The sequence below is a fragment of the Gossypium hirsutum genome, chromosome A13 (assembly GCF_007990345.1).
Source record: "Gossypium hirsutum isolate 1008001.06 chromosome A13, Gossypium_hirsutum_v2.1, whole genome shotgun sequence".
In the NCBI taxonomy this organism is placed as follows: Eukaryota; Viridiplantae; Streptophyta; class Magnoliopsida; order Malvales; family Malvaceae; genus Gossypium; species Gossypium hirsutum.
Window position 1 is genome coordinate 32,099,054 of NC_053436.1, and position 26,089 is coordinate 32,125,142.

General features: G+C 34.5%; 2 protein-coding genes across 2 annotated transcripts; one reads left to right on the forward strand and one right to left on the reverse strand.

Annotated features, from left to right (window-relative positions):
* Positions 1-1,223: 1,223 nt before the first annotated feature.
* Positions 1,224-6,092, forward strand: LOC107893663 (beta-glucosidase 40). The gene is made up of 13 exons (XM_016818716.2): positions 1,224-1,678; positions 3,155-3,221; positions 3,363-3,421; positions 3,542-3,617; positions 3,748-3,819; positions 3,964-4,051; positions 4,137-4,392; positions 4,503-4,618; positions 4,794-5,017; positions 5,135-5,166; positions 5,326-5,428; positions 5,530-5,638; positions 5,756-6,092. The coding sequence occupies exons 1-13, from the start codon at positions 1,541-1,543 to the stop codon at positions 5,928-5,930; spliced, it is 1,515 nt and encodes a 504-aa protein (XP_016674205.1). The 5' UTR covers positions 1,224-1,540; the 3' UTR covers positions 5,931-6,092.
* Positions 6,093-6,162: 70 nt separating this feature from the next.
* On the reverse strand, positions 6,163-7,070 carry LOC107893664 (expansin-A8). The gene is made up of 2 exons (XM_016818718.2): positions 6,844-7,070; positions 6,163-6,773 (listed from the first exon to the last, which is right to left on the reverse strand). Exons 1-2 carry the CDS (start codon positions 6,995-6,997, stop codon positions 6,163-6,165), a joined length of 765 nt encoding a protein of 254 aa, XP_016674207.1. The 5' UTR covers positions 6,998-7,070.
* Between the last annotated feature and the right edge of the window lie 19,019 nt (positions 7,071-26,089).

Genomic DNA, 26,089 nt, shown 5'->3' on the forward strand with positions numbered 1-26,089 from the left:
TGCTCAATCATTGACTCCTGTGGGTTCGATCCTTAGAGTACTCCTGTACCCCGTTGTACAAATTATATTACAACTAAATTGTCATACTTGCAGACACCACATGTAATTATTTGGATTTGATTGTTGTTTTAGTATTGATTCTCGCCCACCTGTGGCAGTCGAAGCGGTGACACATACAAGAATCTCGCATCTCGCATGTTTCCATGAATGTCAACTGGTGCACTCACACTTAGATTGTGTATGTATGTCTCCAAAATCCGATCTTTGACCTGAGTATATAAACATAAAAATAAAATAAAATTAATAATGTTAACAACATAATAATTTAACAATATTTTCTTACTATTTATAAATGGACGTTGGAGATGTGCTTGTTATCCAAATGAATAAGTTGATTTGCCATTTTACAAATTAAAAAGGAATAAAATAAAATGGAAGAGAATAGGATTGAGAGAAAGATTTAGAACGAAATTATTGAAAGAATAGGTTTGAATGGAAAAGAATGAAGTTTAGAAAGGTTTATATAAGAAAAAAATATGGTTGTTGGGTGATGTAGCCGTTAGAATTGTGAGCATTGGGAGATGTTACCGTTGCTAGAAAACACATCTTATAGGGCATGTTTTCACTGACCTATTCTTATAAATATAAAAAAAAAAAGACCTAAACTCATAATTAAAAAAAATGCATATATATAAATTAGTCCTAAACGAATGCATTGGTTTGATAAAAAAAATCTTAATAATACTTTAACTTATTCTATAAAAATAATAATTTTTACTTATTTTTTAACTAAGTTGACGTGTAATCCAAAAGATAAATATTTGGTATAATGACAATGTACTTAAATATAAAAAATAATATTATAAATTTATTATGTGTTTCATTTTTTTTATATATTTTTACTATATTTTATATATACTTATCATCAACTCAATATTTCTCGTAAAGTTTTTAAATTCTACTAAATATTATCCATAATCCAAATGTGAAATATAATTTGAATAAAAAAGTCGAAAGACATGTTTTTATTGGGTTTTTTTTTAAAAAAAAATTAAATTTAAAGATAAGGTTGCAGGCATATCTATCGAAAATGATGTAAAATCATTAAAATTAAAAGTGGGGGGACATGCATATATGGTCTGCCAAACTAGAAAAACCAAACAAACACCCAATTGCACGTATTTATAGACAAAACCAAAACTAAAGCAAAAACTGCCAAAAAAAAGAAACGAAAGTATAACCCTCTAAAAAAACTTGCCCACTAATCCCATTCGAACAAATAAAGTGTGAACTTTAAGACTTCGAACTTTGGCTCATTAGCTGCGTCCCGCCCACCACCACCACCATTACCATTACCATCATCTTCATTTTTCCATTTCTTGCTCTCTTTTTTACTTAACAACCCCTTTTCTTATTTTCTGTTCACATTTCCTTTTATCACTTATCTTTCCTTTATAAATAATCATTAACCCAAACCCAAATCTTTCTCCATATCTCTCTCTCTCTCATATCAATTTTCTGTAATAGTTGAATTAAAGGCATGGTGCTAAAGGGCATTGCTTTGCCCATTATTACATTGATACTAGCTTTGGGAATCCAGGCTGGGTTTTCTCAGAATATTAGCAAAGCCAGTTTTCCAAAGGGCTTCATTTTTGGGACTGCCTCTTCTGCTTTCCAGGTTGGTTTTTTTTTTCAGTTTTTTTTTACAGTAAACTATCCATGGAAGTTTCAGTCTTTCAATTTCTTTTCTTTTGTATATTATTATCATCTTTTTATTTTTTTTTTGGAATAAATAACAGCCTTCGATAATAAGGAATTGAAAATGATGAAACTTGAACATTAAACTTTGATGAAGATTCGATTTTTTTATTAATATTTTATATATTAAATGGAAAAAAGGTTTGTGAGGTTGATAATGGTTACTCGTGAATACTAAATTGAAGGATGAGACTGAAAGGATTTAACAGAGATCAGAATTACAATTTTTTTCATTTACCAGCTCCATCCCTGCATCCTTCTATGTTTATAATATTATTACTAGGCCCATGAATTTGTTATCAATTAATTAATAATATTATTATATAATTAGAAGGATAAAATTAAATTTCACATTTCATTCTAATCTAATAGACAGTTTTTAGTTTTTTTAAGAAACCACCTTTTTTTTATTACTATTGTTTTGGTCTACTTTATTTAATTTTGGATTCTAGCCATTCATTTTTTTTCTTTTTATTTAATTTAAATTTCCCTCAATATTTCTCTCTCTCTCTCTCTCTTGTCTTCTTTATAAATTATAATTAACTGTAGTGCAAACCCGAAAGAGAATGGCGTAGAAAAGACTTTTTAAAATTTTATAATGGAAGTATAATGACTTCGCCCTCTCACTTGATAGAAAAAGACATTTTAATCATTTATTTAAAATATATATAAAAATTCGGAAATTTCAAAATATATATAAATTATTAAAAGAGCATAAATTTTATTTAACAATAAAACTTATAATAATATTCTATACCATACATTTGAATATCACGCCAACAAAAAAATAAATTAAAATAATGGTTTTTTGCAAAGTTGGTCAAATTTATGTCAAATATATTTGTTTCTGACTCTCTCTCTTTTTTTTTTATATTTTATTTTGATATTTATATTTAGTACATATTTGAAATAGATATGAAATTATATGTATTTTTAAATATATGAATAAAATTAAGTGTAGACATATATGGAAAATATTCATATCCTAAACAGATACTGATTTAAATAATATAATTTAAAATTGCACTTTTTTCCCTAAAAAGTCAATCTCAAATAAGAAGAAGCTGGAAAAAGAAATTAAATACGTGGAGGTGGCAAATTCATGTGTCACTTTTAAAGTCATAATAAAGTCATGATTTTGAGTAAATTCTTTTCTTACATATAAGGAAAAAAAAATAGCAGCAAATCATTATCATTCTTTTGTAATTATAAACTTTAATGGAAAATGACAAACCAAATAGGAGAATTTTCCAGGAAAAGAGAAGACAAAACGACAAAGTATTTGCTGTTCTAAATTAATTTATGTCTCAACACGACAGTTTGTCATCCAAATCAAGGTTCTTCTGTTGTTCGTATGAAATGTCTTTACTTAGTGTTGAAAATATTTTTTTTCCAGTATGAAGGAGCAGTGAAGGAGGATGGAAGGGGACCAACTATTTGGGACACATTCTCGCATGCTTTTGGTAATGTCTTTTCTTAGTGTAATTTGCCATGCCATGATTCTTGTACAATTCAGTGTACGTACTTATGTATGTATGTATGTAAACAAGCATGTATTTATGTATATAGGATCATTAAGCATTTCACCTTATGTTATGTTACAGGGAAGATACTTGATGGTAGCAATGCGGATGTTGCTGTGGATCAGTACCACCGTTATCCTGTAAGTGATGATCTTCGTAACTGATCATATTCCGATATTCGTTTTCTTCATTGGATACTCCTTTTTCCGTGTTCCTAAAATACGAATGGCACAAGATTAATTTTGTTGTCTGGAAAACAGGAAGATATACAACTCATGAAAGACATGGGGATGGATGCTTATAGGTTTTCAATAGCTTGGTCTCGGATATTCCCTAGTAAGTTCTACATTGCTGACACCATCATTTACGATCATCATTTCTTCAAGCAAAATTTGTCTCCTCAATTTCACTTGTTTAATAAAATGAAAATGTGAGAAATATTTCTAACATTTTTGGCTTGAAACAGATGGTACGGGCGAAATAAACCAGGCCGGTGTTGATCATTACAACAATTTCATTAATGCTTTGCTCGCGGCAGGTATTCGGAGTTCTGGTTTACCATCACATGGTTCAACTGTAGATCAAAATGTTGTTTAAACATGAACTGCAGTGCATGATATCTATAGCTGCATTTCGTTATCATATATAGAGACAATTTGAAAAATGCATGTTTCATATGCAGGAATCCAACCATATGTGACCCTTTACCACTGGGATCTTCCTCAAGCATTGAAGGACAAATACAATGGATGGCTCGATCCTCAAATTATGTAAAATACAATTCTCATTGTCATATTGTTATCTAAATGGTTATGGAGTAGTGATGAATATCGTTGTGACTTTGTTCATTTGCAGAAAGGACTTTGCGATGTATGCTGAGACATGCTTCAAGTTATTTGGTGACAGGGTGAAATACTGGATTACTTTTAATGAACCTGATACATTTACGGTACAAGGTTATGATGTAGGTCTTCAAGCTCCGGGACGCTGCTCCATAGTTCTTCATCTGTTCTGCAAGGCCGGAAACTCTGGAACCGAGCCTTACATAGTTGCCCATAATGTTCTCCTTTCTCATGCAAGTGCTGTGGATATTTACAGGAAAAAGTACAAGGTAAAATTCAGGATACTATTGGATTACTTTTGTCAAAATCGGAAAGAAACTAGGCAGAGTTGATAAAATTTGGACTTTAGATTTGGTTCACATAAGACTGTGCTATGCAGGCAAAGCAACATGGATCTGTTGGGGTGTCGTTTAATGTTATTTGGTTTGAACCAGAGACTAATTCAACTGAAGACACTGAAGCAGCTCAAAGAGCCCAAGATTTTCAGCTTGGCTGGTAACTCAAGTCCGCAATCATCTTGAATTTCTTTCATCCTTTCACATAGAATTAGAACTGGGGTTCGATTTTGTTACACTCGTAAAATGAACTGATTGTGTATGCTGTCATACTATCTTCTCATAGCAATCAAGTTATCTTTTCCCAGGGTGATGCAATGCTTTGATTTCTGCAGGTTTTTGGACCCATTGATGTTCGGAGATTATCCAAGTTCGATGATAACCCGAGTAGGAAGCCGGTTGCCGAGGTTTACTAAAGCTGAGTCTGCTCTTCTTAAGGGATCTTTGGATTTTGTTGGCATTAATCACTACACTACCTTTTATGCAAGAGAAAACAAAACTAATCTGATTGGTAGTATACTAAATGACACTGTTTCGGACTCCGGTGCCTTTACATTACGTAAGTAAACATCTTCTTTGTAATCTTGTTTCTAGTTCGTCCTTAAGGATTAATCGTTTATTGTGTTGATACACTAGTGACTAACCGAGGATGCTCCTTTGTTCTAAATGCATGCAGCTTTCAAGCATGGGAAACCCATAGGAGACAAGGTACTGAAGCCGATCTCTGTCCATTGTTCCATTTTCCAGTTAGTGTAATCGTGCACATGCTAAGTAGATAGATAACCGGATGACGTATTTGCCAATCATTGTTCTTATTGTTCAACTTTCATGCCTAATTAACCATTTTTTTACTTGGTCAAATTGCAGGCAAATTCTATATGGTTATACATAGTACCCCGTGGTATGAGAAGCCTAATGAATTACGTCAAGGAAAAATACGGAAACCCTCCGGTCATTGTTACAGAAAATGGTTAAAGTTCTTCCATATCTGCTAAGCTATAGCAAGTTCCACTCTTGGATTGCCTTTAAAGAAGATCTAAACATTTCATTGTTGGTTTATTGTTATTACAGGTATGGATGACCCGAATAGCCAATTCATATCCATTAAAAATGCTCTCAAGGATGAGAAAAGAATCAAATACCTCAATGACTACTTAACTAACCTGCTCACTGCTATCAAGTATATAACATTACCTTATCACACATCTATGTTCTAGCGTTACATACATAAATATATATATGCTGTGATCATGTCATAAGGTGTAATGAATACCAAACTTTTGATGAATAATTGCAGGGAAGATGGTTGCAATGTTAAAGGGTACTTCGTGTGGTCGCTACTCGACAACTGGGAGTGGGGAGCCGGGTACTCCTCGAGATTCGGTCTATATTTCATCGACTATAAAGACAATCTCAAGAGATACCCCAAGGACTCTGTCAAATGGTTCAAGAACTTCCTAGGGTCTGCTTAAGAATGGTGTAAATGAATTGCAGATGTCGGTCTCTGAGACTGTTGCAAATTGCAACACTTAGAACAGTTGCATGGTAGTTATTCTTTAATAAAGAACATATTGATTGTTGTCAAAGATGTTATAAGAAAACCGAAAGATGAATCGGAGTGTTTAGGAAGGCTAGATTATATTCTTCATGGTTATTCTTTCTATTACACTTGTTAATGAACATGCAATTTTAATTGCTTTAACTTTAAAACTGTTTGCCTTCATAAACACCACCGAATTTCCAATCAGCCGGCGCAACATCATCAGACTGCACCATCTTACCGTCACTCGTAGTCACTTGAAAAGACAAGCTTTGGCCGATAAGATTAGCTGAAGTTTGCCAATTCTGGCCCCAATTCCGCGACATTTGAATCCAACTCGTACTCGAACCCTTGATCTTAAGGTCTACAACGTCACCAGCTCCTGCCACATTGTACACTAATATCAGTATCCAGTACTGGTTTCCGTTGATTTTGAACTTAACACCACCGGATTTTACACAAGGAACACGTCTATACAGGACAGGAACAATGCCAGCTCTATAAACAGCAATCTTGCGAAACATCGGTTGGGATAGATCAAAGTGTTGCAATGGTGGATTGCACCAGTTTCCTTCAGGTTTACTGTAGTTCGGAGGGCAAAAGTTCGTAGCAGTTACAATGATGGTGTCGTTTAGACACCATTGTACCGAGTCATAGCACCGGATTTCGAAACAGGCTCCACAGGTCAGACCGTTATTGAAGAGAGCTGTACTTAAGGCAGTCGTTTCAAGGCCATAACCTTGTTTTATAAGATCACCATAACCGCAAGCTCCCACTGTCAGACAATTCAAGAAATCAGAATACATGCATACATACATACATAAAAAAAATGGCTTGAAACTTACTCATTGTTTCAGTCCCATTCATGTCACCATAAAAAGTTGCATGGGCTGCATTCCAATATGCAGGTGGAGATTGGGAACCTGTGAGCCTAAAGATCAAACATAAACTCAAGAGCTTAACCATAAAAAAGAACCCCCAAGTCCTATTTTCAGCCATGTTATGTACCTCTCCAACTTTGTATTAGTGATATTTTGGCTAACAAAAGATGAAACGAAGTGCTAAATATGAGAGTAAAATAGAGGAAGGAAAGGGAATCTGAAGCTTTTGGTAAAAATAAATGATAATAATAACTACAACAATAAAAGTTATAAAAGTGTAAGCCATGCAAGTGCTTAAATCAGCATCTAATTAATTTTTAACTAGTATGAGTTAATGATTATTAAGGTTTTGGATTTGGTTTATGATTAATGTTGAAATGTCAAGAAATTAATTTTATATATTAGAAATTTTCTGGAATAGGTGAAAACTCTGTATTTAAAATATAGATGTTAGTTTAAAAATAATATTTAATAAATAATAAAATGTATGGTTTGAAATTAATTAATAATAATTCTTACTAAATGTACTATAATTGTTTATCATGATGTTATCATCAATCCGAGTTAAGTTCAAGTTAATTTGTGACATCAACTCAATCAACAACATTATCTATATGAGAAATCCTATTACATGCGTATTACATGTGGAAAATACAGATTTAGAACATAGATATGTATTTAAAAATAACATACAATAAATAATGAAATGTAAAGTTTGAAATTAATAATAATAGCAACACATATGCAATAGGTACGAAATTAAAATAAAAAATAGTTTAACTTGTGAGTAAAAGAAAATTGAAATAGATAACATATCACATTAAGAAGATTAAATGCTCCTCAATAACAATCATGGTATTGTTATTTTTCTTTTGCACGTCAAAAAGAGATCAAATTACTGAAACAAAAATTCAGTATTAAAATTTTGTTTTTAAAAATTAAATATCGAGTTGACTTGTGACACCATACATATCTATACTAGAAATCCTATTATACGCGTATATGTGTGGAAACCACATATTTGGAATATAGAGGTGCATTTGAAAATAACATACAATAAATAATAAAATGGATGAGTTGAAAATAATTAATAATAACACATGAAATATGTACGGTAATAAAAATATAAAAAAATAAATTAAATTGTGATCAAAACAAAATTTAAACTCATAAATGTAGTAGATTAAGAATACTAAATGAGCACAATTGTTTATCACGGATTGTCATTAATATTAAGTTGGTATCGAGTTAACTTGTGACACCAACTCAATCAACAATATTATTAATAAATACTATTAATTGAAGTAATAAATTGTGATTTTTTATATTTTTTTGTAAAAAATGTTAAAAAAGTTATCTACGATAGAGTTCACGATGCATGCTAATTTCTCAAGTTTCAATAGTGGTGTTAGTCGAGCAACTAAGAAGGTTCGTACAAGATCAGATCTGTCACTGGAATCGAAAGATTTGACAATGGATGGGAATGGGAAAAAGATTCAAGGCTCTGAATTACCCAAGGCGACGTACAAATTTACGCTAATGGGAGCCTTATCGAATCCTTCGCAAAATATGTTTGTGGAAGAAGACTTTCCATTTATAGATGGTAACATTACGGAAGTGATAGAGGGAGTCCCGTTGATAACATTTTCAGATCGTGTCCAAAAGTATATTGAGCATAAGATGGCTAAAACAATTATAGTAAAACTGTTAGGGAAGAAGATTAGATTTAATGCCTTATTGAATAAGGTTTCTCACTTGTGGAACCTAAAGAGTCCGATACAGTTGATGGATCTAGAGAATGACTTCTTCTTGGTTCGTTTCTATGATGAGGACGACTATAATAAGGTGCTGGTTGGGGGGAAGTGGGTAATCTTTGGTAGTTACCTATCCGTTCGACCATGGTCATCAAAATTTTCAACATCCTAGAATGAGATCGCCTTTCAGGTAGTGTGGATCCATCTATCAGGTTTGCCAGATGGGTTTTATTCGAGTTATCTGCTTAAAGAACAGTTGGGATGGTGGTGAAACTTGACATCCATACAGGCTATGCTCGTCGGGGACGATTTGCACGGCTTATAATTTGTGTCAATTTGAGGAAGCCTTTGGTGTCGAAGGTGAGGATTAATGAGCAGTTGCAACACGTGGAGTATGAGTCTCTACTAGATGTTTCTTTCAGGTGTGGGCACTATGACCATAGAGCAAATCTATGAACGGAGGTTGAGACATTATTGCTAGATGGAGAAACAGTAATGGTCAAATCTGTTCCTGAGAAATCTGGGATCTAACAGTAGGTGGAGGAATAACCCTTTGGTCCCTAGATGTTGGTGGAGCGGCGACAGAAAATAAAGGGTTGTTTTTTCGGAGCGGCTAGGAAGGGTAATTTCAATGATGGTTATGGTAGTTCTCGGTTTGCAACTCTTGGAGGAGATGAGGTCGATATTCACAGAATGATTAAGGGAAAGAAAGATGGTATGACATCTGTAAGGGATAAGGGCAAGAGTTTCGAAGTGATTAATAGGGTGAAACTGTTGAACATTTGGGAAAGGAGATGAACCAAGAGACGATGATAGGAGGAATTGGGAATTTGGAGGTTAACAAACCTAAAGGATTTTCTAAGGATTTTAATTTGAAAGGGAAATGAGCTATGATTTGATCTGGGCTGAAAAAATATTTTAAGGTTTTGAAGCCTACTAATGGGAAATTAAGTCTTAAGGCCACAAAAGATCATATGGCTTTTGATAATAGCCTTAAGATGAGACCAAATATAGATGTGTATCGAATATTAGACATGTTGGGAATGGACAACATAGTAAACCATTGGATATTGTTACGAGTAGGTATCCAAATGACACTGTGGATTTGAAGACGACAATGAAGGGCTTGGTTCGTGGTCTTGAACAGGTTTCCAATGGTGCTTATATGAAGGACGATGACCCGAGTGGGGAAGAAGTTATCGATGTTGATAATGATTATAGTGATAAGGTTAGTTGCTAAAATAGTTTATCGTTTCTGGGTTTTGTCTTTTATATTTATTTATTTATGGTCACAAAGATATTTTGTTGGAATTTTCAAGGGGTCGGGCATCCCAAGTTCCATAATAATGTGAATGAGTACATGAAGGATTTTTCTCTTTAGTTGATCTGTTTATTTGAAACCCAAGTTAATGGTGCTAAGGCAAACGGTATTATTAAAAAAATTGGTTATCCTAATTTCTTTCGGGTTGAGGCTAATGGATTTGCTAGTGGAATTTGGCTATGCTGGAATGAGGATATTTTAGTGGATATCTTGGAAATTTATTGTTAGATGATTCATTTGAGGATTTACAGTAAGTAAGATTCTAATAGCTTTATTTGTTCAACTGTTTATGGTAGTCCTCAGTCAGCAGCTAGAATGAAGTTATAAAAGTTGTTAGATTCTTTGGCAAATTCTTTAGTTGGTTTTTAGATTCTAGTTGGAGATTTTAATTCGATTATTGATAGCTCAAATAAGGCAGGTGGTGCTTCTGTTCTAAGAATTTGGTGCTAATGGTTTTGCGATTTTTGTTTAGAAATGAATTGCGAGACTTGGGAGCTAGTGGAGCCCAATTTACTTGGTGTCGAGGGGACTTATCTTAAATATTGGATAGACCTATTTTTAATTCATGTTGGGATTCCCTTGCACCTAACTATTTTGTTAGGGACCTTCATAGACTGAAATCGGATCATTGGCCAATTTTAAGTATGCTCTATCCAAAAGTGAGCAAGGGTGAAATACCATTTCGTTGTCTTGCGAATTGGATGCTTTATGTAGATTTTAGATACCTAGTTAGTGATAACTGGAACAATGAGATGACGGTTAATGAAAATTTGGAACATGTCCTGGATGTTGTTTAGAAGTGCAATAAACGTGTTTATGGTAACACTTTTGTGCGTAAAAAGAGGTTGATTTTAGAGTTGAAAAGGGCACAAAGAGTGTTGAAATGGCGAAATTCTCCAAAACTTTTCTCTCATGAACTTGAGTTTTAATGGGAAATAGAATAAGTGTTAAAACTTAAAGAGTTATTGTGGTTTCAAAAATCTAAAATAGTTTGGCTCAAGAATGGTGATAGGAATATGAGTTATTTTCATAGTCGTACATTGACTAGGCAGAAAAGAAATAAGGTAGAGCGTTTTATCATTAAGAGCGGTGATTGGTACTTTAATGATGAGGAGTTGAAGCAACATGTTGTAAATTTTTTCAAAAAGCTGTATATTTCCATGACGTGGTAAAATTTTTTTATTGCAGTCCGATGATAGGGGGAGTTTACTCTTAATGGTTTTTGACAATAAGGTTCGCAGGTGGTCTTTGGTATAGCTCCACTAAAAATGCTCGAGGTGGATAGTTTTCAGGCGAAGTTTTTTCAATCTCAATGGGATATTGTTGGGCCTTCGGAATGTTCTCTAGTCAAGCAGACGTTGGGGTCAGCTATTAGATCTTAATCTAAACAAAACCTTACCAGTACTACTGCTTAAGGTCTAAAGTCTGGGAAAAGATTCATTAGTTTAGATCGATAAGTTTATGTTTTACAAGATTATTACAAAGACTATAGTTAATAGGCTGAGACCACTGATGGTTAAGCTAACTTGTCAGAACAAAGTAAGTTTTATCTCAGGCAGGAATACCACTGATAATATAGTTGTGGCATAAAAAGTTGTGCATTCTTTGAAGAGTTTTAAAGGTATTAGATATAGGATGGTGCTAAAGATCAATTTAGAGAATGTTTACGATAGAATCAGATGATATTTTCTAAAGGACACATTAACTAAATTTGGGTTTCATCTACATTTAGTTAACATGATTTTAGACTGTGTCTCATCATCGACTCTTCAGGTTCTTTGGAATGGTGTTGTTACAGAATCATTTTAGCCTACGTGGGGAATTAGGTAGAGAGATTCTCTATCCCTTATGATTTTGTATTGTGTATGAAGAGATTAGAGCATCTTATTGGAGAGGTGGTTGAACAAGCTTTTGGAAGCCATTGCTTTTTTCATAGAGAGGTCTAGCATTATCTTACTTGTTCCTTGCTAATGACTTAAGGCTATTTTTTGAAGCTAGTAGCGGTAAAGTGAATATTGTGAATGGCATTTTAAACACTTTCTATCATTTTTTTGGTAAAAAAGTGAATAAAGGTAAATCACAGGTGTTTTTCTTTTCTCGTAATACACTAGATAACTTTGCAGATACTATTTGTATTGAGATGGGTTTTAACTAGGTGGAGGATCTTAGTATCTATCTTGGGTTACTGTTGTTGCACAATAGAGTTACAATGAGTACTTTTGATTTCGTTGTGAGCAACGTACGAAAAAAATTACAAAGCGAGGAAATTGTTCCTAGCTGGTTATATAACTCTAGCAAGGTTAATCTTTTAGCTATTCCAAATTATTTTATGTGTACGACATATCCCTTTTTCTATGTGTAAGGAGATTGAGAAGATTGCCCGTAACTTCATTTGAGGAGCTAGTTCAGGGTCAAGGAAACTTACATTGTTATCTTGGGGTAAGTGTTGTCATCTGCTGGATTCTGGAAGACTGGGTCTAGGAAATTTCGAATATCATATCAAAGTTTTCTTGTTAAAGCTTTACTTTCAATTGCTTTCAAATACAAATTCCTTGTAGGTTAGAGTGAGAAGGAGTAAATACAATGTACAGGGCTTACTTCCACGCTCTATTTCCAAGAGTAAATGTTCTTTCATTTGGAAGTCTTTAATGAAGTTCTTGCTAGAAGTCATTGCTAATTTCTACTGGTCTATTAGAGATGGTTGTTTAACGAACTTTTAGAATGATGTGTGGCTTAAACAAGTAGGTTCTCTCCGTGACTTCTATATAAATACTGGGTAATCGAATGACACTTTGTAAGTTTGTGACATGGTATCTGAGAATGGAAGTTAGGACATGATTCGTCTTAGTGATGTTATACCGAGACATATTATTTTGCAGATTTCAGTCACAATGCCTCCGTCACCTGAAGCAGGTTAGGATTACATAGCTTGGAAGTAGATGAAGAGAGATGTATTTTCTTCTACTGAAACTTATAGGAAGTTGGTTCATATTGAAGACATTATTTCTCCTGTTGTTTGGAGTTTAATTTGGAAAGTGAGGGCACCTCAGAGGGTGAGAGTGTTCTTATAGATTTTGTGGAAGAATATATTGTTGACAAATTTTCAAAGAGTGTAAAGACATATGACTAGCGATGGTGATTATCCTCGATGTAATAGTGTTTTGAAAACGAAGATCCATGCAGTTCAGGATCGCATTTTCTCTAGAATTGTTTAGCTTGTTGTAATTTCGAGGGGAGTCTCTGATTTTTTTCTCTCTATCATTTGATGAGTGGTTCTTATGGAATTTACAGAATAAATGGAGTTGTGGTAATGCTGATATTGATTGGCAAATTTTGTTCTCAATTTTATATTAGTTTCTTTGGAAAAACATAAGTTCTTTTGTTTTTTCTAGTAGTAATAGTTGTGTTAAAGCCATTGTGGATACATGTTATATGTGGGTGAGGAGTTGTGTAGAGAGAATGTGAATTGGATCATCCTAGATCCATGAGCTCTTTTATTGAATTGGTCTCGTCCAGGAAAGGATTGGATAAAGCTTAATACAGATGGGGCAATGTTAAATAATCGATTTCATGAGTCCATTGGAGATGTACTTAGAGACTCAAATGCATAATGGTTATGTGGTTACTCGATGTCAATGGGTAAGGAATTCGTTTTCAAAGTTGAAGCTAAAGCGACGGTAGAAGGCCTTTTTATAGCATGAGAAAAGGGGTTCAAGAGGATTGAGGTGGAATGTGGTGATGCTCTATTGGTTGGATAATTATTAGCAGTTGGTGGCGCTAATAGTAACTTGGTGGAGTTAAGGCTTTTGCATAAGCTCCTGCATAAGAATTGGGACGTAAAAGTGTACCACATCCCAAGGGAGCATAATGGGGTTATAGATGGCTAAGTGTGCTGCAGTTGGTTTTTAAATTTTACAGCTATTTGAAGAACCTCTGATTTTGATACAAGATTTATTGATTGCTGATTGTAATGTGTCATTTCCTAATTAATGTTAACAAGTTGATGTAATCGTTTTATGCCGTTTCTTTTTAATAAAAAAAGAAGAAGTTGTAGTTGGTGATAAATTAAAAGTTTTATTAATGTCTTTGATGTGGGTTTAAATCTCAACATGTACATATTTTTATTGGTTTTTTTTAAGTAAAAAAAATTAAAATACCCTCGAATAATATAACTCATTTTAAATATGAAATGATATTTCCCTAATTTTTGTAATTGAGTTTGTCTCTAATTGACTCGTGACACCAACTTGATCAGAAGCTTAAATTTTAGTATAGATACGCAAATTTGGTGAGAAAAACATTTTATGTTAAAAATTAATTTTTTTTAAGTTTACTTAAGAATTATTATTGGTGTTGTGGTAAAGAATTTGTTTATAGCTATATTAAATACAAGTTTAATCCTTAGATATGTTAATTCTTAGTTATTTTATTTAAAAACTAGGTCAAATTCTGCTATTAGACCATGTACTTTGTGTAAATTGTGGGTTTAATATATATACTTTAATTTGGTAATTTTAGTCCCTACACTTTTCAGAATTTGAAATTTAGTCTTGACCCAATGGTAACAATTAAATTTGTTTGGTTAAATTTTGTCATTAGTCTTGTATTATGCATAATGTTATAGATTTAGTCTATGTTCACCAATTGGATCATTTTTAATGGCTATTTTTTCAAATTTCAAAATTTTAGTATTAATGCAAATGATAGTCGTTAAATCTATTAACTGATTATTTAGTAATATATAAAAATAACAAATAGACATAGCATTGCACATGTGATACAAAACTTAATTTAATAAATTTTACAGTTGTAACACCCATAACCCGGTTTAGACGTTATAGTCGAATCTGAGTGTGTTACGATGAAAGGTTTTAAATTATATCTTTTAAGTTTAAAACATGTCATTTTATTAGTTTATAATCTTATTTGAAACCATTTTAAGTTATCAAGAATTTGCAGCGAAAGTTTGAAAATCATTTTATTCAAAACCAAGCTCGTGTTTCCAAAACCATTTGTTAAAATCATTTGTTTGCGTAAAGTGTTTTTGTTAATGTAGCGGAAAAGAAAGCAAAACAAAATCCAAATCCAAAAGTTAAAACCATACAGTTCAGAGAGTCTCAAAAATTACAAACTCTCAAGAAAAACCAGATTTTAAAATTAAACCGATAATACTAAAGAAAAACAGTTCTTTGTCGAGTGGTGACTGCTAAGCCTTCGTCGCACTGACTCGCCTAAGTCTGTGGATTATCTGAACAGTACAGACAAACAGATGTGAGTTTTTATAAACTCAGTGTGTAACCCAACAGATATAGTCATGCAACATTCATAAAATCTCAAATGTAGACAGAAATAGAATCGGACCTAAGTCCTTAACATATACAGAACAGATATACAGAATCCTACCCCAATCCTCTACACACCATCTTCGTCCATCACATCACACCATGTGGGGTTAAAAACACCTACCCAACCCTACGCTCCATATAGTGTTGATGCGACACATAACAGATAATATGCAGCCAAGCTACCAGATAGTAGGTGAAAGGTCACCGTACAGATCATTTCCTCCACATATGCAAATCTTACCCTAAACACAAATACATAATACAGGTACAGAAATAACAGATTTAACATGCTTAACATGCTCGTATACAGATGACATACATACTTAAACAATACGATCAGACATGCATATCCATTGACTGTAACACCCCAAACCCGGCCCAGACGTTATGACCGGATCCGACGTGCCACATCGAAGCGTTCAAAACATTTCCGGTCCAGAAAGAAAACTTATTGAGTGTTTTAAAAGATAATTTCATTATAGGTTAAAGTGAATGGAAGCTGTGCACCAGGTAGGAAACCGGAAAAGAGGTGGTGAGTCCATCGGACTGCTTAAGTACCAAGCTCCCTTCGGATCCAATCCTAGACATGCATACCGCCATTGTCACACCTTAACATCATGGATATTTCTAAGAAACCGATTTGATTAAGTCATTTTTAGGAAAAGTGATTAATTTTGGAAAATACTTTCATTGCGGAAGCTTTGCTTGTTGTCGTGTTATTTTGAAATCAATTGTTGTTTTTGAAAACGCGCCCTGAAGCTATCCAATTTCAACAGTTAAAATAAGTAATACCTATCTTAGTAATACATATTAAAACCATCAAAAATAATTAAGCGGCCTTATTAGATTTAAAAACCCAAAACTTCAAACGTAAATAAAAGGATGTCCAGTTCACCAGAAGAAAGTCAAACTTTCAGAACGGATGGCCACTCCGAATTCCCTCACAGCTCCAAGCCCACTATGGTCGGGGATTTCCTGCGTAGATGAAAATAAAAGGGGTGAGTTTGGGGAAACTCAGTGTGTAAGGAAAACCCATTCAAAGCCCAAGTCACCTCAAGCCTATTGGGCCTAAGCCCATTCAGGTAACAGTGGTATTGGACCAGAGCCCTTTTCAGATTACAATAAACTGGGCCTTAGCCCCTTATTCAGATAACAGTATGGCCCATAGGCCCATTTCAAAATACATGCAACATCAATAACATATGCAAGCCCATTTGGGGAGACTACTCAACCCACCAACCACTACACTCCACCCGTACCAGCCCTACACTCCATGTGGGGAATAGCTCAACCCACCCAGCCCAACACTCCACAGTTGCAGCCTTACTGCTCAGTTAACAGTAAATTGAGGCAAAGCCTCCAGTACGTAGACAAGCCACTTTCAGTACTTCCTCCGTCAATATCCTAATCCCATGCATCAGATAATAACAACATGGCATGCAGTAAATAACAACAGTCAAACATGCATTTAGGTCAATTTAACCCTAGGGGTATTTCGGTAATTTATCTACTAGAGGTAAAACTATAAATTTTCCACTTTTAAAGGTATTTCAGTAATTTATCTATTTTAGGGTTTTTCATACATATTCCTACTTTTCACGTACTAACAGAATCACGTACCGAGGGTTCTTACCGAATTGGGCCAACGTTCCAATTTTGGCCCATTAAGCCCAAAAATATCGAGGGCACAGAAACCATGCACTTTGCAGTCCAAATTTTGCAGCTTACCAAAAACGTTAATCGATTTACCTCACGAGCATTCGCACACTCGCAAATCTACAAAATACCGATTTTCGGCATTTCGGCTTGTAACGCCCCGTACCCGAGACCGTTGCCGGAATCGAACACGAGGTGTTAACGGACTTAATTCATTACTTAAACAGCTCATACAATTCATTTTAAAATTTTCCAGACAAGCTGGCTAACTGCATCACAGTTGCTTTAAAAATCATATCTCGAGTTCCAAAATTTAAAATCCAATTCCGTAAATTTTTCCTGAAACTAGACTCATACATCTATCTACTAATTGTTTTCTAGAATTTTTGGTCAGGCCAATTAGTACAGTTTATTAGTTAAAGTCTCCCCTATTTCAGGGTTCGACTACTCTGACCTCTGTGTATTACGAATCAGATATCTCCCTGTATAGAGCTTCAATGACTATGCCGTTTGTCTCTAATAAAACTAGACTCAATAATGAATCTATAAATATAAATTATGACTTTTAATTATCTTTGTAAAATTTATGGTGAATTTCCAAAGTCATAATAGGGGATCCAGAAATTGCTCTGGCCCTATTTCACAAAAATTTAAACATCTCATAAAATATAGCTCATATACCTGTTTTGTTTCTTCCATATGAAAATAGACTCATCAAGCTTCGATTCTATAACTTATTCATTATTTAATTCCATTTATACTATTTTTAGTGATTTTTCAAATTCACGTTACTACTGCTGTCTGAATCTATTTTTGTGATAAATTTTACCTATTTCATGGTTTCCATGGATTAGCTAGCAATTTGACATACATAGCACCAAATATGATCATGATTAGCCATTCCAATGGCTAATCATTACCAAGCATTTCCATACCACTCAATAACCATATCATAAGACCATATATACAAAATGATTATAATGCTATACTCAAAATATATAAGCCATTTTCGCATGGCTATACGAATATATACATTACCAAAAGATACTTAATTAACAACAAAGGTCAGTCCTATACATGCCATTATCAAAGTTCAACTAAAAGAGTACCAAAAAGGGGCTTAGATAGTGTGGATGACTTCGACTTTGACACTTCCGAGTCCGATAGCTGATGAACAAAATCTATAATACAGAGAATTTAAGCAACAGAGTAAGCGTTTCGATGCTTAGTAAGCTTATAAGTAAGGAAATAATTTGAAACAAAAACACAAAAGAAATAGCATTCATAAGGATAAATAAATGTCTATGCACAAGATCACATATTCATTTTAATTTACACTTCTATCAATATGTTTACACATTCGAACTCAATCTTAACTAAATTTCATTTGAATCAATTTCATGTAACTCGAGTGAGCTATAGACTTCATATAACCCTAAGGAATGGCCGGGAGAGCATTATTCGATTACGTAATCACAACTTATACTGTACCAAATTTTTCCAATGTATATACGATCCATACCTAGTCATATTAGGGATTATGAGCACATTAATCGGAATTATTACGACAGAATCGCACCTTTCCAAACATAAATACTTTCGGAATTTGGCTCGGATATAACAACCAGCACGAATGCCTTCGAGACTTAACCCGGTTATAATAACCTACACGAATGCCTTCGGGACTTAACCCGATTATAATAACCCGCACGAATGCCTTGCACATATATATATCATAACCCATTAGCATTACTAGCAAACAAGTTCAACATGCTTATCAACCCTTACTCTTACGGCTCAATAGCTACATACACGTAATACGATTTCATTTCGCTATTCCACATGAATTCTTTAACCATTCGGCTCCAAGTCATATAAAATAAAAATCATTTGTTTCACTTTGTAATTTATATAGAACCATAAGATCACAATTTATCTACTATGCTTTTATATGATACCTATAAAATCATAAGCTAAGTTCCGTTACTCAAAGACTTACCTCGGTATATTCGAACGGTTGTAGATTGGTTACTCTATTGCTTTCTCTTTTCCCCTATCCAACTTCGATCCTCCTTGCTCTTTAGCTTAATAAATGTAAATAAATTTGTTTAATATCTTAACTAATATTATTTACTTATTATTCACATTCGGCAGTCACATAACTTCAAAGTATAATATGTTTTATATAATATGCCAAGACTAAATTTTTATGCTTATTATACCGATATCTATTTCACATGAACAAGCAAAAATTCACATAACTTACCATGCTTCCATATACACGAATTTAACTATATATATATCTAAATGTCCCTATGTCTCAAGGTACATACATAAAGCGTTCATATATCTATACCTATGTGTGACTATCACAATTTAATCGATTACTTGTTTTATGCACTACCACGTATTCACATATATATATAGTATGCCATTTACTCATAAACCCCATTATGCCGAATATTCATTTAATATTTTGTTCACATACTCATACATAGACGATTTGAAAATTTCCCTTTGACCAATATACATTCGGCAATGATCATAACAACTTAGCAAGTCTTAGAATCCTTCTTTAACATTTTGACTTCATCTTGTTATCCCCCCCCAAAGACCGAATGCACACATATAAAAAATATAATGCCGAATGTCATTAACCAATAGTCACACTCACTACTTATGTACAAAAATTTATCCACCCTAGCCTATTTCATTCGGCCATTCATCACTCAACCAAACAAAATTTCATAGCAAACTCCTATGACCAAGCACACACATATACTTACATCCCAATACTCATAATATTCAAAATCACATTTTAAATAAATTATCTTAAACAATGTCGAATCCTTAAGTGATTAAACATCAATTTTTTCTCAATTCCAAACATATAAACAACATTTATTCATGCCATCAAGCATCTTTATTTCGGATATTACTAGTATAAGCATTAACCATTCATATTTTTTAGAAAGACCAATTTCTTTCCTCAACACATTCATCATCAAAATTCAAATAAAACAATCAAAATTCCTTCCTTTATAACCATAGCCGAATGCTCCATTCACCCATCATTATTGAAAATTTTAGCATGGGCTAAGCAAGAACCATGATAATTTACCTAAAACAAGTAAACATTTCACAAATTTAACACAATATACTAACCTCCCTAAGGATTCAAGTGACCGAAATTCTTCCCCTCCTTTCTTTCTTCTATTCAGCCAAGTTGAACAAAGAGAGAACTTTGTTTTCATCACAAAATTTCTTTATTTTTATTTAAAGTATAAAACCATTTAACTAAAATTAATACATTTTTTTAATATAAATTCATCATCATGGCCGGCCACTACTAGCAAAAGGAGATATTTGACATGCAAGTCCAAGCATTTTTATAACATGCATTAATAAGTCACTTCAACATTTGCCTAACACATTTCTAAATTTTCTCACATAAGTCCTATTTAATAATTTCGCATACAAATGATAAAATTAAAGCATGAAACTTTCACACATGCCTTTTCACATACAATAAACACAAAATTTAATGGTTAATTATTTTTACGACTCGGTTTTGTGGTCCCGAAACCACTTTCCGACTAAGGTCAAATTAGGGCTGTCACACGGCTTTTCGACTTTTTTCGATCCAGACTAAGAAAGAGGGTGTTAGTTACACACCTGTTTGCGACGATATGCTGACGAGATCCACACACGAACTGCCTACAATTGGATTACTAACACATTAATCTAACTATTCAAATACAAACTACGCATTAACCCCTTACAATATTCGGCCAACCACACCTACAGATCATAGTAAGCTTATAAGAAATCAATAAGTAACTCATTAACAACTTTTTGTCAGTGTTTACCACATAATCATAATTTCACTGCAAGCTGTCTTCCTAAGCAACAGTCACTAAATCATTTATAACTGGAGCTACAAAACTCCAAATCAAGTTCCGTTAATTTTTCCTGAAAATAAACTCATATATCTTCTATCCATAAAATTTTCAGAATTTTTGGTTTAGCCAATCAATACCATATTTTTCTCAAAGTTTCCCATGTTTCACTGTTTGACTAATCTGACCACTCTTCATTACGAATCAAATTTCTTATTGTACAGAATTAAAAATATGTTTTTGTTTATTTCATTTGAAACTAGACTCAATAAGCTTTAATTACATAATTTATTCAGCTTCTAATTCATCTCCCACAATTTATGGTGATTTTCCAAAGTCACATTACTGCTGCTGTCCCAAGCAGATTTATTACCAAATCACTCTTTCACACATACCTTGCATGCATGTTATTTAAACATGTATATCACCAATCAATCATCACATATCTATGATTTTACTTAAGTATAATCTCCATTTCATCATTTTAAAGCACAACATGTTAGCCGATTTTTCCCCTTAGCATCTAAGGCACATGCATGCTCATTTGTTTGGCTCAACTTCACCTATCTTCCATTTTTCATCAAAAGAACATGAAACAACAACCATTTCCTTCATTTTAATTCATGACTAAATGCTCACAACACAACTAAAAAACCAAAATATGCTTCAAGAGTTAAGGTAGAATCAAGAAGAACTCATGAACATCAAGATAGAAGCAAACTACCATGAACTTACCTTCAATTTTCTTCCCCAAGTGACCGAACATTCAAGAGCTTTCTCCTCTCCTTTCTCTTCTCTAACTTTCGGATATGATGAACAAAGATGGACAAAACTTTGTTCTTTTCACCCCTTTTTCTTTTAATAAAATTTCATATTTCATCCATTTAATTCTTTAATACAAAAGACATGAAATGCCCATCATGGAACATTTACCTAAACCATTATCATGGAACATTTACCTAACCCATTATCATGGAATATTTACCTAATCCATTATCATGGAACATTTACCTAACCCATTATCAATTTGTACCATGAATTATGGATATCAAGTGCCCATATTGTCTACAACAACATTATGGCTGGCCACCTCATGTAAAATGGGAGGTTTGTCATGCAAATCCTCCTATTTTGCATTCCTATTTATTTGGCCACTTCAATTTAGCCTATAGCATTTTCAAACATTTTCACATAGGTTCTATTTCATAATTTCACCCCCTTTTTCTTATGGAACAAAAATTAACTAAAATTGTCGGGTTCTATCTTAAGCTTGGGCCTTCTAGAGGCCCACTAACATAATTAAACCTATGCCAACATTCACAGAATTCTCGAAAATTGGGGCGTTACATTGACGCTGCCCAAGATTCAACTCTTTTTAAGTGATGAGGTACTTGAGGCTTTTGTGATCAGTATAGATGATACACCTCTCACCATACAGATAATGCCTCCAGATCTTTAAAGCAAAACCATGGTAACTAACTCGAGATCGTGCGTCAGATAATTCTCCTCGTGTGACTTAAGTTGACGGGATGTGTAAGCTACAACCTTACCATCTTGCATTAGTACATAGACCAAACCAACCTGTGATGCATCACTATACACCACAAACTTCTTACTGGATTTAGGCTGTATCAGAATAAGAGCCAGATTTGAGCTTCTCGAAACTCGATTGTTGCGCATCAGTCTAGACAAAAGGAATATTCTTATGTAGAAGCTTAGTCAAAAGAGCTACAATAAGCGAGAACCCCTCAACAAACCTCTGATAATAACCGATAAGACCTAGAAAACTACAAATCTTCAAGATGTTCCTAGGCTGTTTCTAATCAAGCACAGCCTCAATCTTTCTAGGATCAACTCGTATCGTCTCAGCAGAAACCATGTGCCTCAAAAAAGTTACCTCTAGCAACCAGAACTCACACTTGCTCAACTTAATGTAGAGCTGTTTCTCTCGAAGTATGTGAAGCGCTACTTTAATATGCTCATCATGCTCATCCTCAGTCTTAGAGTACACTAGAATATCATTGATGAAGGCTATGATAAACTGATCCAGATATTGCTAAAAAATCTGTTCTTCAGATCCATGAATGCAGTCGGAGTATTTATTAAACCAAAACGCATAACAAGGAACCCATAATGCCCATAACAAGTCCTAAATGCTGTCTTATGAATATCAGCTTCCTTAACCCTGAGCTGATGGTACCCAGAACGGAGTTCTATTTTCGAGAACATTGAAGTCCCACTGAACTGATCAAACAGGTCGTTGATCCTCGGAAGTAGGTACTTATTCTTCTTATTCAACTTATTCAACTATCGGTAATCTATGCACATCCTCATGGTACCATCTTTTTTTCTTTACAAATAGAACCGATGCCCCCACGGAGACATACTAAGGCGAATGAAACCACGATCCAGAAGCTCTTGAAGTTGAACCTTAAGCTCTGTAAACTCTTTTAGTACCATACAGTATGGAGTGATGGACATCAGAGCTGTACCCTACAAAAGCTCAATACCAAACTCAACTTCCCTATTCAGAGGTAAACAAGTTAACTCCTCAGGAAAAAAATCTAAAAATTCCCTCATTGTTCTAATATCCCCTACAAAAGAGTCCTCAAAAACTGAAATACTAACATAGGCCAAATACGTCTCACACCCTTTCCGGACCAATTTCTCAGCCACGAGAGCGGAGATTACATTAGCCAAATAATCTCAACGCTCACCAATCACAAAAACCTCCTTATCATTCTCAGTCCTCAAAACGACCCTATTAATCGCGCAGTCCAAACTAACTCAGTGCTCAATTAACCAGTCCATACCCAAAATTAAGTCAAACTCCCTAAATGGTAGCTCCATCAAATTTACCGGAGACACATCCCCTTGTACTTCTAATGGAGTATTTCTATATAATCTACTAACCTGAACAGATTGCCCCAACAGACATAGTAAAATAATCTCACCAGAAGTACACTCAACAGAAATCCCCAAGTTCTCAGAAACAGAACTAGCTATAAAGGAATGGAGCATCAAAAGTAAAGAATGTACCCATGATCACTCAAGGGTGTCTCTGTCCTCTCGACGTCGAGCAGATAAACCAGTGCAGGCTACTTTGCCTCAGCCTGATTAACACATCTGCCATGTGCTCTCTGTCCTCGACCTATACCATTACCACCCCTAACCGATCCACAGCTCCTAGGTGGCTGCTATACTGCCCTCTAAAGCTGAACAAAATCCGATCCCAAAGTTTGCATCTGAGTATAATGATGTGGACACTCTCTAACCCAGTGTTCTAATGACCCACACCACAGACAAGCTCATAATCTCCTCCAACACTCGTTTGGATGGCGTCTAGCGCAATTACCACAAGGCTAAATCTCAATAGGAGCAATAGGAACTCCCATTCTAACATGCCCATTAGGTTTGGCCCCTTTTTTAGGCTTCTGAATAGAACTAGAGGGGTCCAAATCCCTCTTATTCTCCCCTCTCTCTTGGTCTCTATTTTGGCGCTCCACGCGCTTAACCTTCTCGGTGATCTTCGCCTTATCCACATGAATAGCGAATTCTCGCTCCCTCTACAAAGTAATCAGAACCCTCAGACTATCTCTCAAACCGTCCTCAAAATAGACACATTTCTCATACTCGGATGCCACCATGCCTCGAGCGTAGCGGCTTAATCTCAGAAACTCGGCCTCATACTCGACCATAGATTTATCACCTTACGTGAGATTCATGAACTCACACCTATGAGCATCCACATAAATCACCCCTATGTACTTCCCTTGTAAGGAGTTTTAAAGTAATCCCAGTTCAGATGATCCAGTTGAGTACCCTTCTCAACCGACAACCACAACTGATATGCTTCATCATGAAACAAAGAAACCGTACCCTTCAATTTCTATTCAGGAGTGCAGTCGATGTCCTTCATTATCCTTTAGGTGGCCTCTAACCAATACTCGGAAACAGTAGGGGCGACTCTAGTGACGCCCCTAAACAGCTCTGCTCCATTGGACCAGAGTCATTTAGTTATCGACCCACGGCCCCCCAAATCCAGAATGGGGTCCAACGACCCTTTCCAACACTCTCAACATGGTTTGGGACAGTGCGTCTTCCCCAGCCGATCAGTTTTGAGACCCATTCTCAATAGTAGGTGAAACCAGTGTCTCAATCGTATTCAAATTCAGCATACTGCCCAAAGAGGAAGACTCAACTCAAGCCCCCTTACGGCGCCCGCTGCGCTTACGAATACCACGACCGTGAGTTCCACGAGCGCTCATCATATTTTCAGGTTTATCTACATTAAAAAATTTTATGCATTAGTTTCAGTGTTTATTAGCGTATATTTTATACTTAAATTAACAGAAGTTCAGAAGTATTTCAAAGGTTTTAGTCTCTAACTAACTAAGTACAGTTTTAGAAAGTACTAACTATAGTATTTTTAGAAAGTTCTATCTAAGTTCAGAAATAGTTACAGGATCCACGCCGGAGACTCGATATACCACATACCTATTCAAAATTATCCAAATTATTTAAAAACCAGTTCTTTTTCAAAATACAATTTTGGAACCCAAAATTCACAGTCCGAGTTTTGCAACATGACTCTGATACCACTAAATGTAACATCCTTAACCCGGCCTAGACGCTATGGCCTACTCTAGGTGTATTATGATGAAGGGTTTTAAATTATATCTTTTAAGTTTAAAACGTATAATTTTATTAGTTTACAAATCGGAGTCTTAACATCCGGAAAAAAAACTTGTTTATAATATTATTTGAAACCATTTTAAGTTATAAAAATTTTACAGTAGAAGTTTGAAAATCGTTTTATTTGAAACCAAGCTAGTGTTTCCAAAACCATTTGTTTACGTAAAGTGTTTTTGTCAATATAGCAAAAAAGAAAGAAAAACAAAATCGAAATCCAAAAGTTAAAACCATACAGTCCAGAGAGCCCCAAAAATTACAAACTATCAAGAAAAACTAGATTTTAAAATTAAACCAATAATACTAAATAAAAATAGTTCCCTGTCGAGTGGTTACCGCTGAGCCTCCGTCACACCGACCCGCCTAAGTCTGTGGATTACTTAAACAGTACAGACAAACAAATGTAAGTTTTAGTAAACTCAGTGTGTAACCCAACAGATATAGTCATACAACATTTACAGAATCTATGCAGACAAAAATAGAATCGGACCTAATTCCTTAACAAATACAGATATCAGAATCAGGTGTACAGAATAGATATAC